General features: G+C 34.4%; 1 protein-coding gene across 10 annotated transcripts in view; it reads left to right on the forward strand.

Moving 5' to 3' along the window:
• KIF13A (kinesin family member 13A) overlaps positions 1 to 13,720 on the forward strand; it is a 262,629-nt gene that overhangs the window by 109,635 nt on the left and 139,274 nt on the right. For all 10 annotated transcript variants that reach the window (XM_074207196.1, XM_074207200.1, XM_074207201.1 and 7 more), the window contains exon 4: positions 7,395 to 7,455. In XM_074207196.1, the coding sequence (XP_074063297.1) occupies positions 7,395 to 7,455 (61 nt within the window). The remainder of the gene's footprint in view (positions 1 to 7,394; positions 7,456 to 13,720) is intronic.

Consider the following 13,720-nt stretch of genomic DNA (forward strand, 5'->3'; position numbering starts at 1 on the left):
AGGATAATGATCATTGTTGGAAGGGTTGTGGGAAATCTGGGACACTATTGCACTGTTGGTGGAGCTGTGAACTCATCCAACCTTTCTGGAAAGCTTTTTGGAGCTATGCAGCTATGCCCAAAGGGCAACAAAAATGTGCATACCCTTTTACCCAGCAATACCACTACTGGGTCTATACCCTGAAGAGATGAGGAAAAAGGGTAAAAACATCACTTGTACAAAAATATTTATAGCAGCCTTGTTTGTGGTGGAAAAGAATTGGAAATCAAGTAAATGTCCTTCAATTGGGGAATGGCTTAGCAAACTGTGGTATATGTATGTCATGGAACACTATTGTTCTATTAGAAACCAAGAGGGACGGGATTTCAGGGAAGCCTGGAGGGATTTACATGAATTGATGCTGAATGAGATGAGCAGAACCAGAAAAACACTGTATACCCTAACAGCAACATGGGAGTGATGATGAACCTTGAAGGACTCACTCATTCCATCAGTGTAACAATCCAGATAAGGAGCTATGGAGTTTGAACAAAGTTCAAGGACTATTCCCTTTAATTTAGAAAAAAACAGATATCTTATTGTCTGATCTTATTCTTAGACTTCTTGTCTCTTCTGTAAGGATATGATTTCTCCCTCATCACACTCAATTTGGATCAATGTACAATATAGAAACAAAGTAAAGACTGACAGATTGCTTTCCATTTGGGGTGGTGGAGGAGGGAAGTAAGATTGCGGGGGAGGGAATTGTAAAACTCAAATAATATCTTTAATAAAAATAAATTAAAAAATAAAAGTCCTTGTCCAGATATGTTCTCAGTTAAAGAGAACTATCTAGTATGTAAAGTAATTTATAGTTATGCTATATAACTTATTCTCAAAAATTGAGAAATGAAATTTTCTTTTAAACTATTTTTATTACATAAGCATCAAGCTAGAAAAGGATAAAGCTAAAATTATTAATGATAGGGATCTAAAATTTTAAATGAAATTCTAACAAAAATGAATGAAGCCATTTAAAAAGTGATCTATGCTATGAGTAAGTTTGATTCTTTTTAGAGATATAAGAATCACCTGACATAAGAAAATGTTCTTTTATTAGAAAAACTAATAGACCATATTAACCCCCCCAATAAAAATCATTTTTGATTATAGAGAAATGCACATTGAAACAACTATGAGGTATCACCTCCTACTTAACAGATTGGCTAAAATGACAGAAAAGGAAAATGATTAATGTTGAAGAGGCTGTGTGAGGATTGAGACATTAATTCATTGCTGGTGGAGTTGTGAGCTGATCCAACCATTTTGGAGAGCAATATGGAACTATGCCCGAAGAGCAATAAAACTGATCATACCCTTTCACCCAGCAATTCCAATTCTAGGTCTATATCCAGAAGAAATCTTAAAAAATGGGAAAAGTCCCATATGTTCCAAAATATTCATAGCAGCTCTTTTTGTAGTGGCAAAGAATTGGCAGTTGAGGGGATATCCAATGTTTGGGGAAAGTTTGAACCAGTTATGAATTTTATGGAACACTGTGTTTCTATAAGCAGTTTTCTATAAAACCATTTATATAAATGGTTATACTCTGGAGAAGCATGGAATGAATTACAGGATTTGATGCTGAGTGAAAGGAACAGAACCAAGAAAACATTCTGTACATTAACAACATTGTGAGTTGATCAGTGTTGATGGATGCAGCTCCTCTTAGCAGTTCAGAGAGGTAGGACAACCCTTTTAGATCACTTATGGACAATGCTTTCCCCATGCAGAGGAAGAAAAACAAAACAAAACCTAAAAAAATCCCCTTTAGAATTCGATGAACATTATATTCCCTTTGTAAAAAATTTCTCTTATTAGGTGGCTAGGTGGTGCAGTGGATAGAGCACCGGCCCTGGAGTCAGGAGTACCTGAGTTCAAATCTGACCTCAGACACTTCATAATTACCTAGCTGTGTGACCTTGGGCAAGTCACTTAACCCCATTGCCTTGTGAAAAAAAAATTTCTCTTGTATACTTCTTTCCCTTAATCCTGATTGCTTATATTGAAACTGACTAATCTATAAACATGTTTAACTGAAATACAAAGTATAATATTCACCTGACTGCTTGCCACTGAGAGGAGGGTGGAAGGAAATTATGTAACTTAAAATATTCATATGCATATGCATGAATGTTGAAAAACTTTGATAACATGTATTTGGAAAAATAAAATATCAATTAAAAAATAAAAATTATCAGTAGATAAAAAGCCTTTGGACAAATGCAATACTTATGTAATTGAAAAACTCTACAAGGCAAAGACAACTTATTTTTCTATATGAAAAGAAATATGTTTCTAAATACCTAAAATAAACCTAATATTAGCATTATTAATGATTAAGAAACACAATGAATATTTCCAGAGAACAATAGAGGTCTTTAAAGATAGGCATCTTTTCATTAATACTCAACACCATTCTAGAAATTGTCAAATATAATAACCTTTTCTCTATCCTCATCATTTTTTTGTCCTCTCTCCAGCTTTTGAAATGATCAGTTCCTCTCTTCTCTTTGACCACCTCATCTCCAGGTTTTGGGGCTACTACTCTTCCTTATTTCCTTCCTATCTTTGTGACTACTCCTCAATCTTCATGCCCACTGACCTTAAGACTTTCCTGGACCCTCTTCTCTCTCTATACTATTTCACTTGATGATCTCATCAGGTGCCATATATTCGTTTCTCTGCAGATAATTGTCCTGAGATATTTATCCAGCCCTAACCCTTCTCCTTTTCTCTAGTCTCCTAGTTTGGACATCTTACACTGGCTATCTTATAATTTAAATTTAATCTGACAAAATCAAACTCATTCTCTTTCTCCTTCAAACCTTATCTTCTTAACTTTCCTATTAGTGTTACTCAGACTTACAATTTAAGTATACTAATTGATGCCTTAACTCTTCTCATACCTAATCCTGCCATTTCTTTCTTCAGGGCATTTCTTCATATAAACCCCCTTCTCTCCTCTGACACTGCTACTGTCTGAACAGGTCCTCATCCCTCCACATCTGAATGATTATAATAGCTTCCTTTCACAAATCTCTCCTCCTTTCACTTCATTTTCCAGCCAACTGTCAAATATTCTTCCTGAAGGGAAAAATCTAACCAACTCCTATCTCTCTCATTTAGATATTTCTAGTGACTCTCCTTTGTCTCTAGGATCAGATATAAAATCTTGTCTTTTAAAGTCCTTCATAACCTTACTCCTTTCTACTTTACAGTGCTCTTTCACTTTATACTTCTCCCACACACAAACGTATACTATCGATATAATATTAACGTTGCTGTTTCTTGCACAGAATACTCCATCTTCCAACTCTGGCCATTATTTTATTGGCTAAAATACCTGTTCATTGAAATATTTCACTGCTGGGTATATGCTCTTCAGGAGGTCATTGAGAAGGGGGAAAAGCCTCAATATAAACTCAATATACACCAAATAGAATATACCAATACCAAGATATATTTGCAACTCATAGTAACAAAGAACTGGAAACAAAGTGGATGTCCATCATTTAGAAAATGGCTAAATGTATAACACAAATTTAATGGGATGTTACTGTGCTATAAGAAATGGCAGTCATGATAAATACAGAGAAGATGGAAAAAGATTTATATAAATCATAAACTGATGCAAAGTAGAGACTGGAATAATGAACATGGATTAGACTAACAACTGAACAACTGAAACTGAATGTTGTGAAAATATGAAGCATATTTGACCTCAAAGGAGAGATAGAAAATATGTATTCTCTTATTTACAGGTGGAGGAGGGGGAAGCACAGATATGTGACATTGTATATAACATAACGGGTTTTTTAACTTATTGATTAACTATTGATTTTTTTCTTCCTCTTTTTTTTGTTTTTTGCAAGGCAATGGAGTTAAGTGACTTGCCCAAGGTCACACAGCTAGCGTCTCAATCAGCAAGTGTCTGAGGCTGAATTTGAACTTAGGTTCTCCTGACTCCAGGGCCAGTACTCTATATACTGTGCCACCTAGCTTCCCTTTTTTCTTCCTCTTTAAAAAACTGTAGGTAAATTGTAGGAGAGAAAGAAAAATGTAAGTGATATATATAAAAAGGAGATAAATAAAAATCCATTAGCAAAAGAAAATCCTTATTTTTTTTCTGTGCTACATGCTGTGTGGGATACAAAGATGATTAAGATATACAAAAATAAAGACCCTTAACTCTAAGAATCTTATAGTCTTCCAAGAAGTGTAGGATAAATTCCCTAAGAGTTTTTCCCTCCCATTTGTTTTATGTTCTTGGAGAAATCATTCAAATCAAGATTAAACTTGTTGTAGATACAACTCTGAACAGGGAGTCAAGAAGACCCAGATTAACATTCTGCTTCAGACACTTTATTGCTATATGATCCCTGGTCTCTCTGTGCCTCAATTTCTCATCTATAAAGTGACAGTGTTTGACTTGATGGCATCCATGTACCTTTTTAGGTTTAAGTCTGATTCTATGAAATTTCCTTGCCTCAGTTTTCTAATTTTAAGCTTTTTTGGTGGGGGGAGGCAATTAATTAGTAAGTTTCAAATGTCTAAGGCAGAATTTGAACGTAGGTCCACTGAGCTAACTAGTTACCCCTTCTTTTAAGCATATTGAATTAGTAAGCTGCAACCAAGGCACTTGTTTTGATTGTTAGAGGAATTGCAATTGATGCCTATATTCTCCATCCTTGCTCAAGTTTTCTTTTATACTTTAAAAAAGATTTCATGGAAATTTCCAGAGCAGGATCAAAAGTTTAATTCATTTACAGGCATGAAGTCATGAGATGAAAACTGACTTTGGAGGGATTAGCTTTAAATAGACCCCAAGACTGCTAACTCAAAGAGAACATGGGTCAGATACAAAGAAATATTTAAGTTGAGCATGGAAATATTAGTATGTTGATGAAGTGAAGTACAATTGATAATCATTGGAGTTGAGTGGGCTTCAGAATTGTGAGACCAGGTTTACACTATAGAATATTTTTTAAAGTATTTTTTTTATTTGATTTGATGAGCTTGATAAATAACCAACAAACCATTCCAAACAAATGAGATAGAACTTTTTTTAGCACTTAGTAAGTTCCAGACACTGTGTTCAACTCGGGGGATACAATTACTAAAAGGAAAGACAGTCCTTGACTCAAGAAGGAGTGAGAATACATACAAACATGTAGTAGAGGGAGGGAGCATGGAAGGGAGTATTTCCCATTGGAACATGTTGCAACCAGCCATAGTAATAGATGCAGAGTGGAGTGAAGAAAAAACTTGATGTCTATAAAGGAAAATATTGGGATGACATTGGTCTTCCATGGGAGGTGGTGAACATAGAGACCTGAGTTAGAAGCATGATAAAATTATAGGTGATGAGCTTAATCTGGGAGTTGCATCTTGAAGAGCATTTTTAAAATGCTTTAATGATATACTATTTTTACATTACTTATGCTAGTATTCTTTTCCCTTTCATTTTTCCAAAGCTGTCCAAATAAAAGGAAATCTTATTCTAAAAAAGCACAGTCAAGCAAACCAAATACAACTCTGAACATGTTTTAAAATATATGTTTGTATTCTGCTCCTTAATTTTATCCTTCCTGCTATTTAAAAAAGGTATACTATACTTTATTAATCTTCTGGAATCATAGTTAGTCGTTGCATTAATCAAAAAAATTTTTAAGGCAATGGGTTTAATTGACTTGCCCAAGGTCACACAGCTAGGCAATTATTAAGTGTCTGAGGCCAGATTTGAACTCAGGTACTCCTAACTCCAGGGCCAGTGCTCTATCCACTCAATCACCTAGCTGCCCCCTTAACAAGAATTTTTAAATTATTCAGAGTTGGGGTTTTTTTGAGGCAGCTGAATACAGTAGATAAGAGTTTTAGGCTGGAATCAGGAAGATCTGAGTTGAATTCAAGTTTCAAACTTTATTAGCTATGTGTCTTTGGGCAAGCCTCTTAATCTCTGACTGTTTAATTTTCCTCAACTGTAAAATGGGAATAATAATACAGTTCAGGCAGCTATGTAGAGGCAGTGAATAAGAGCACTGGACATAGTCAGGAAGACTTCTCTTTCCAAGTTCAACTCTGGGCTCAGAGTTCCATGAGTTTCCATGCTCCCTCCCTCTACTACTAGCTGTGAGATTCTGGGCAAGTCACTTAACTTCTATTTGTCTTAGTTTCCTCATCAGTGAAATGAGTTGGAAAACGAAATGGCAAACCATTCTGGTATCTTTGCCAAGAAAACTCCAAATGAGGTTGCAAAGGGGTAAAGAATCAACAACAATAGCACTTATCTCCAGGGTTGTAAGGAACAAATGAGGTATTTATAAAGTACTAAGCTAAATACTTTTGTTTTCTAATCTAAGTACTCAATAACTGCTTGTTTCTTTCCTTTCTTTGCAATGTTTTAGTTATATAAACTGAAATCATTAAACAAGTTGTATAAATTGTTTTCTTGGTTCTGCTTATTTCACTATAAATTCAAAGAAGTCACCTCAGATTTCTCTGAATCTATTCCTTTTCATAATTTTTTCCAGTGCAGGAAAATTTTATTTTATTCTTTTATTTGATGGTTTTCCATTAGATAGATTCCACCTTAGTTTTTAATTTTTGTCCTTAAAAATAGTTCTACTAAATTTTGTTTATTTGGTCTTTTTGGTATATAGACTAACTAGTATAATACTATCAGATCAAAGAGCTATAATTTTCTTCAAATAATATTTTAGACGTAGTAAATATTGAAGAATGAATCTACATATATACATATGAAAAATATCTGATATATATAAAGTTGCTTTAATAATAGAAGTAGTAATAGCTAACATTCATATAGTGTATACCATGTTCATGGCACTGCTAAGAGTGCTATAGAAATATCTGATCTGTAGAAATATTTCATCATCTGGGATTCAGATGTTATTATTATCCTCATTTTACAAATGAGGTAACTGAAGCAAGCAGAGCTTAAATAACTCCTAGGATCACATAGCTAGTAGGTTCAAATATCTGCCACCAGATATAGGAGACATCCACCTACCTAACCTTGTATTAGGAGTAAGTTTCTAACATTACTTTATTTACTTATCACTTATTTCTTTCTTATAAAACAGAATGCAAACATCTTTTTTGAACTTTTGTTTATCTAAATTCTGAGTAGGTAGGAATTTACTGTAAAGTCAAATGTAATGCACAAATATTCCAATTCATTCTGGCTTTTATTTCAGTTCTTCCAAGTGAAAGAGTTTGGGTAAATAGAATTTCTTAACCCTTCAGTCTTTATTAGTGAATCATCTTTGAGCCTGATAGATCAGTGAGAGGTTGTCTGGGAGTTTTATGTCTTTTTTGTTCTCTTGATGCAGGTTTTTGCCTTTGATTACTGCTTTTGGTCCATGGATGAATCAAACACTACAAAATATGCTGGTAAGTTCCCCCCCTTTTGTATTTGCCTTTTTTTCTGTTTTCATTTTAGTCCCTGATTACTTTTTTAAGGTTGTTTGTTTATAATAAAAATCATAGAGAACATGAACAATAAAAAGAACTTATTTCTGTCACTTCAAATTCTTCTTCCAATCTTTATTCTCTATTTTTATAGTTGTGAATACAAACTGTAACCATTAGTCCTATCATTCTCATAAGTACTTGCTTTTTTCACTCACATCTTTTCAAATTTCTGTAGATACCATGCATGTCATAACACAGTCAGTCAAACAATGTTTAAGCACTTATTCTGTGCCAGGCCCTTGGTAAGCTTTGGGAATACAAATCCAAGGAAAGAGAAAAAAATCTTTACTTTCAAGGAGTTTAATGGGAGAGTCAACATATAAAAGGAGACTGAAAAGTGGAAATGGAGTGAGGTGGCTGAATGGAGGAATGTGGAGAAAGAAATCTGGAGAGTCAAGAGTATGATCCAGAGAGCAATGAAAGAGTGAACTTAATTAACCTGGTCAGCTTCTTTAAAATAGAGATGTCAGGCCAAGATGACAGATTAGAGGTAACCCGACTGAATTCCAGCCTTAAAAAACTTAAGAAGTTTGGACGAAAAGCCTGGGACACCAGTGTTAAAGTATGTCCAGAGCCCACACATGTGACTGTAACAACACTGGAAGCAAGAACAGCAGCTTCAGGAATTCTCACCCCTGGGATGATATGGGATGGGATAGAGTGGTCAAAGAGAAAATACTTAAAGCAGCTAGAAAGAAAGAAACAATTCATGTATTGTAGAACCATAGTCAGGATCACACAACATAAAGCAGGTTCCACATTAAAGGAGGAGAAAGCTTGGAATATAATATTCTGAAAGGCAAAGGATCTAGGATTATAACCAAGGATAATTTCACATAAAAACTGAATATAATCCTTCAGTGGGGGAAAATGAATGTTTAATGAAATAAGAGTACTTTCAGAACTAAAGAGAAAATTGTACACTCACAGACACAATACTCGAACACATAAAAATAAACATGAAAGAGTAATCATAAAGGTTTCAGTAAGGTTAAACTGTTTATATTCCTATATTAAGAAGATGATGCATATAACTTCCAAGATCTTTATCATTATTAGAATAGTTCAAAGGAATTCACGTAGATAGAGGACATGAATGTGAATTGAAAGATCTCCAAAAAAATAAAAATAAAAAAATGAAGGGGGGAGAAAGAGGGATACACTGGAAGAAGGGGGAAGGGAGAAGGAGAATGGAGATCTTTTTCTTATGCAAAGGAGATGCACAAGAAAGCTTTTACAGTGGAGGAGAAAATGTGGAGAGTGGTAAGCAATGCTTGAACTTTGCTCTAATAAGAATTTGTTCAAAGAAGGAAGAATATATATATACTCAGTTCTGTAAAGAAAGGTAACTTAGCTGGTAGGGAAATAGGAGGGAAAGGAATAAGCAAAAGAGAGGGGAATGATAAATTATAAGAAGTTAAAAGAAGCAATGGTTAGAAGCAAAATAGTAATCATAATTGTAAATATGAATAGATTGAGTTCAACAGAAGAAGATAGCAGAATGGATTAGAAACCATTGTTTACAAGACTGGTGAAGTTAAAATAAAGGGCTAGAGTAGAATATAATATGCTTCAGCTGAAATCAAAAAAATGACAGGGACAGTAATCATGATCTCAGGTAAAGCAAAAGGAAAAAGAAACTTAATTAAAAGTGATAATCTGAGAAATTATGTTTTGCTAAAAAGTATCATAGATATTGAATAATATAAAAAGTTTTATAGCAACTTTCTCAAAGGCCGCAATTCTCAAAATACATTGAATATAGAACAAGTCAAACGTAAAAAATAAGTCACTCCCCAATTAATAAGTGATCAAATGATATAAACAGGCAGTTTTTAAGAGAAAATAATAACTATCTATAGTAATGAATAAATGCTCTAAATCACTGTTATTTAAAGAGATGTAAATTCAAACATCTCTGAGGTACTATCTCATCCCATCAGAAATATCAAATATTGGAGATGAGGAAAAAAACAAGTCCACTAAGAATTGTTGGTGGAATAGTGAACTGGTTCACCCATTCTGGAGAGCAATTTGGAACCAGGTCTAAACTCTGTATATTCTTAAACTCTAGATACCCTTTGATCTAGCAATTCCACTATTGGGTTTGTATCCCAAAGAGATCAAAGAAAAAGGAAATGGACCTGTATATACAAAAATATTTATAGCAGCTTTTTTTGTGTAAGCAAAGAATTGAAAATTGAGGAAGTGCTCATCAATTGGGGAGTGGCTGAACATAGCATGTGATCGTGATGGAATACTGTCATTGTGTGCTGTGGGAATGACAAGAGAAGTGGTTTCATAGAAACATGGCAAGATCTATATAAACTGATGCAATGTGAAGTAAAAACTAGGAGATAATTCTGCTCAGAATGGCAATGTCATAATGATAATCAACTGGGAAAGACTTGGCTACTCTGATCAATAATCCTATCCAAGATAATTCCCAAGGGACTCATGAGGAAACCACTGTCCATCGCCAGAGAGAAAACTGATGAACTCTGAGGGCAAATTGAAGTATAATTTTCTCCGTTTATTTTTCTTGTTTTTTTAAAAAAGAATGGCTAATATAGAAATGTGTTTTGTATTATTTCACATGTATAATTGATGTTTTACTTATCTTGGTGAGTGGGGGAAATGGAGTTGGGAATTTGGAACTCAAAACGCAAAAGCTGATCTAAATGTGAAAAATGATCAATAGTTTTTTTTTTTTTAAGATGAAATAGGGGTGCCGGGAGACACTGACCAGAGATAATGACACAGAAACAGAGAGTCATCTATGTCGGTAAAAAGCTTGCTTAGGTAGAGTGATTTTTCTGAATGAAAAGATTGGTCAGACATTGTAGAAAAAGAAATGCAGAGAAATAGGAGCAGAGTCCAGAGAAAAATGAAGGAATGAATACTTAGCCTCTTCTTCTAATTAATCTATTTTCCATTATTAATGTAAAGTTTCTCTTTTGATTTCTTACCTTTTAAGTAACCAGCAAAATAAGATTTCATTTCCTTACCAATTTAAGTATTTTCTTTTTTTCTTTTTTCTTTTGGTTTTTTCAAGGCAGTGAGGTTAAGTGACTTGCCCAAGGTCATAGAGATAGGTGGGGGTTATTATTATTATTATTATTATTATTATTATTATTATTATTATTATTATTATTATTATTATTATTATTATGTGTCTGAGGCTGTATTTGAATTCAGGTTCTCCTGACTCCAGAACCAGTGCTGTATCCACTGTGCCACCTAACTGCCCCCTTTTTTTCCTTATCTTAATGGAATTTATAGCCTGCCAACCAGCTATGTAACTCTGAGAAAACATTAATTCTTTGAACCTAATTTCCCTCATATTTAAATCAGAAAGTAGATTACATCTAAAGTCCCTTCCCACTTTAAATTGATTGAATCACCAACCTAGAAAAGTAACCTGTTGAGTAGGAAATAAGCATATAGTTCTTTTTCTTTTAGAGTTAGATTTGTAATTCTTGAGTTGCTAGCAGATATTGACTTAAACACCATTTCCAGAGAAAAATCAGAAAACCTGTTGCCCTTCTAAATCCTTGTTTTGGTAGTATTTAACTCTATCCCTTAAGTAATCTTCTGTATGAGTTATTGCTATTATTTTCTCATAACACATTAGTCAAATATTAGACTTCTGTTTCTTGAATCGACCATAGCTCTTTTCATTCAAGAAGTCAGAATTTGTTGGGGGGGGGGGGGTTGAAGCAAGTTAAGATTTGGAGAAAATTTGTTTCTCTTTTTATCATTTGACTTTGATTCCATTGAGATATTTTTGCTGAGTGAATATTTACTAGTCCTTTCCTGAATTGATGACTGTAGAGAGAGGTATGATTTCTTATTTTAAAGATCTTGAATTGGTCTTTTAGATCTTCTATGGGATCTAGAATATCCAATGCAAAAAGAATTTTTGGTGAACAAAATATTCTCATAGCTCTACTGTATCTGTGCAGTCCCACCCACAAAATACAAATGTTTAACCTTGCCCTAAAAATATTTTTGCTACCAAAAACCTAACAACAAAACTAGTTACATCTCACTTCTGAAAGAAAAAAAAAGCAGAACACATTTTCATCTAGTCTTGTTGATGACTTTGAGTAGTCAAAGTAGAAGTACTAGTGATGCTAAATAAATATTCTGTCCCAAACTCTCTCCAAAAGAAAAAGACAAATGTTTTAAGATCTCTGAAAGTCTAATACGATTTTTAATATTTAAGTTTTATTTTTAACAAAAAATAATTATTTGCAAATATACTCCTTGATGTTGAAAAGTAGTATTTTTATTTGGGGGATGGGAGCCTGTAGCTAATGCTACTGGAAAGATAGTTTCTCTACTAGAGACTGAGTGCATAATAGGAATTCTGGGGGGAAAATGTGCTTTCCCCAAGTTTAAGAAGGCTTTGATTTGAAAAAGGAAGGATACAATTAAAGTTAACAGTAATTGTACAAAAAAGATATGACCCAAAAAGATTTTGACAATCTTAATAGAGGTTTAGAGGTTCTTAAATAACTAAGAAGGAAATGGCAGTAACACATTTTGCTTCAGATCATCCATCCATCTATCTATCTATCTATCAAATGGTTCATGGATTATATTCAGTGAAGAAATAGATGAGGTTTTAATGCTAGGAGTTAAATATGACTTCTAAAATATTCAGTCATTGGGATCGGAGAGCAGCAGCAGATTATTTTTTGTTCCTAAGAAATCTTAAAAAATCTATAATAGGAACATTGTATATTAGTTAACAGATATTTATCAGATTCTTACATGTACTTGGCACTCTGCTAAGTGTTTGGAGTTAAAAGAACTATAAAAAAGTTTCTTTCAAGGAGTTCACTAGCTATATAATGTGAAACCTACAAACACAAAGGCAAAACATACTGGAGAGCTTAAAAGAGAAGATAGTAAAAGGGGGAGGAGTAAAATACTGTCCTTGTAAGAACATCCTACACACTAACCAGCTAAAGGAAACGGACACTTTTCCAATAAAGTATGTTTGTGCCAGAGATTTCAGCTTTCTATGTATTTGCTAGAGATCCCCCCCCCAATTGAAAACAGAGCTTCTTGTGAATTCTTGACTAGCTTTGCTAAAGATTCCATATATAGAAAGGGAACAGCATTAATAAGGGAAAATCTTCCTCTGGAACTAATCCTAACCACCAAAAAGGAAATATTAATGTATTGAAAATGATAGCAATCTTCAAAGAAATTGCCCATGTATATTCAAACATGTATCCTAATTTTTAGGAGAGCATATTTCAAAAAGTTCAGATAAAAGATAGTACTTACTTGTTATTCCAAAATGAAAGATAGCTCAAGAGAATAAGAGACTATGCTAAAGAAGAATAAAAGGGGACAGCATGTGTAGAGTAAATGCCAATAAATGCATATTAATATAAGTAATTTAAAAGTAATAATATTTAACAATAAAACTTAACAAACTCGTCAGAGTTTTTATCATTTCTTAACAATGCTGGGGATGAGAAAGTTTGGGTTTGTTCTGGACTTGGCAGGCTTACCAGGTCCAAGAGGGAAAATACTTAGTATAGAAACTCAGATTTGGCATATGACTCAAGAACAAACAAGAAAGGAGGAAGTGCCCTGCTTCAGACTAGGGCTAGTGAAATCCTGCAACTCACTAATCTCTATAATGATCCAGTGGAATCCATGAATCTTGAAAAGCGTGAAGAAAAATTTTTCACATGACAAGAATTTGAGGAATAACTTGTGGAGAGGGGAAGTCTGAGGACAGTGACTAAAAAAATTGTTATTCTGAAAACCAAGAAAAAATTTTTAAGGCTGACTCACTGACATCAGAGTTCCTTTTATAACTAACTGTAAAATCTTTATATTGAGCTCTCTGCTCCTGGAGGTTGGAGGGGCGGCCCACCAGAGGGGTGGCCTGCCAGAGCGAAAGAACTTCAGCCTCCCAGAGACAGCCCCAGGGTGCTGGGAGCCACGGCTCACAGCAACAGGGGAGTTTCCTGACCTATGCCCAGGGGAGCACCAGGCACAACTTGAGGGAATGGGGGACCTCTGCCAGAGCAAGCACATGAAGCCCAGCCTTCAGGGCACACAGCAAGCAGCTTGGCTGGAGCAGCCCAGATCCAGGAAACAGAAGCAGGTGGAGCCTGTAAGCAGGAGCCCCCAGGGCATGAGCCCATTGAGCTGA

This window comes from Macrotis lagotis, chromosome X, assembly GCF_037893015.1.
Source record: "Macrotis lagotis isolate mMagLag1 chromosome X, bilby.v1.9.chrom.fasta, whole genome shotgun sequence".
NCBI lineage: Eukaryota > Metazoa > Chordata > Mammalia > Peramelemorphia > Peramelidae > Macrotis > Macrotis lagotis.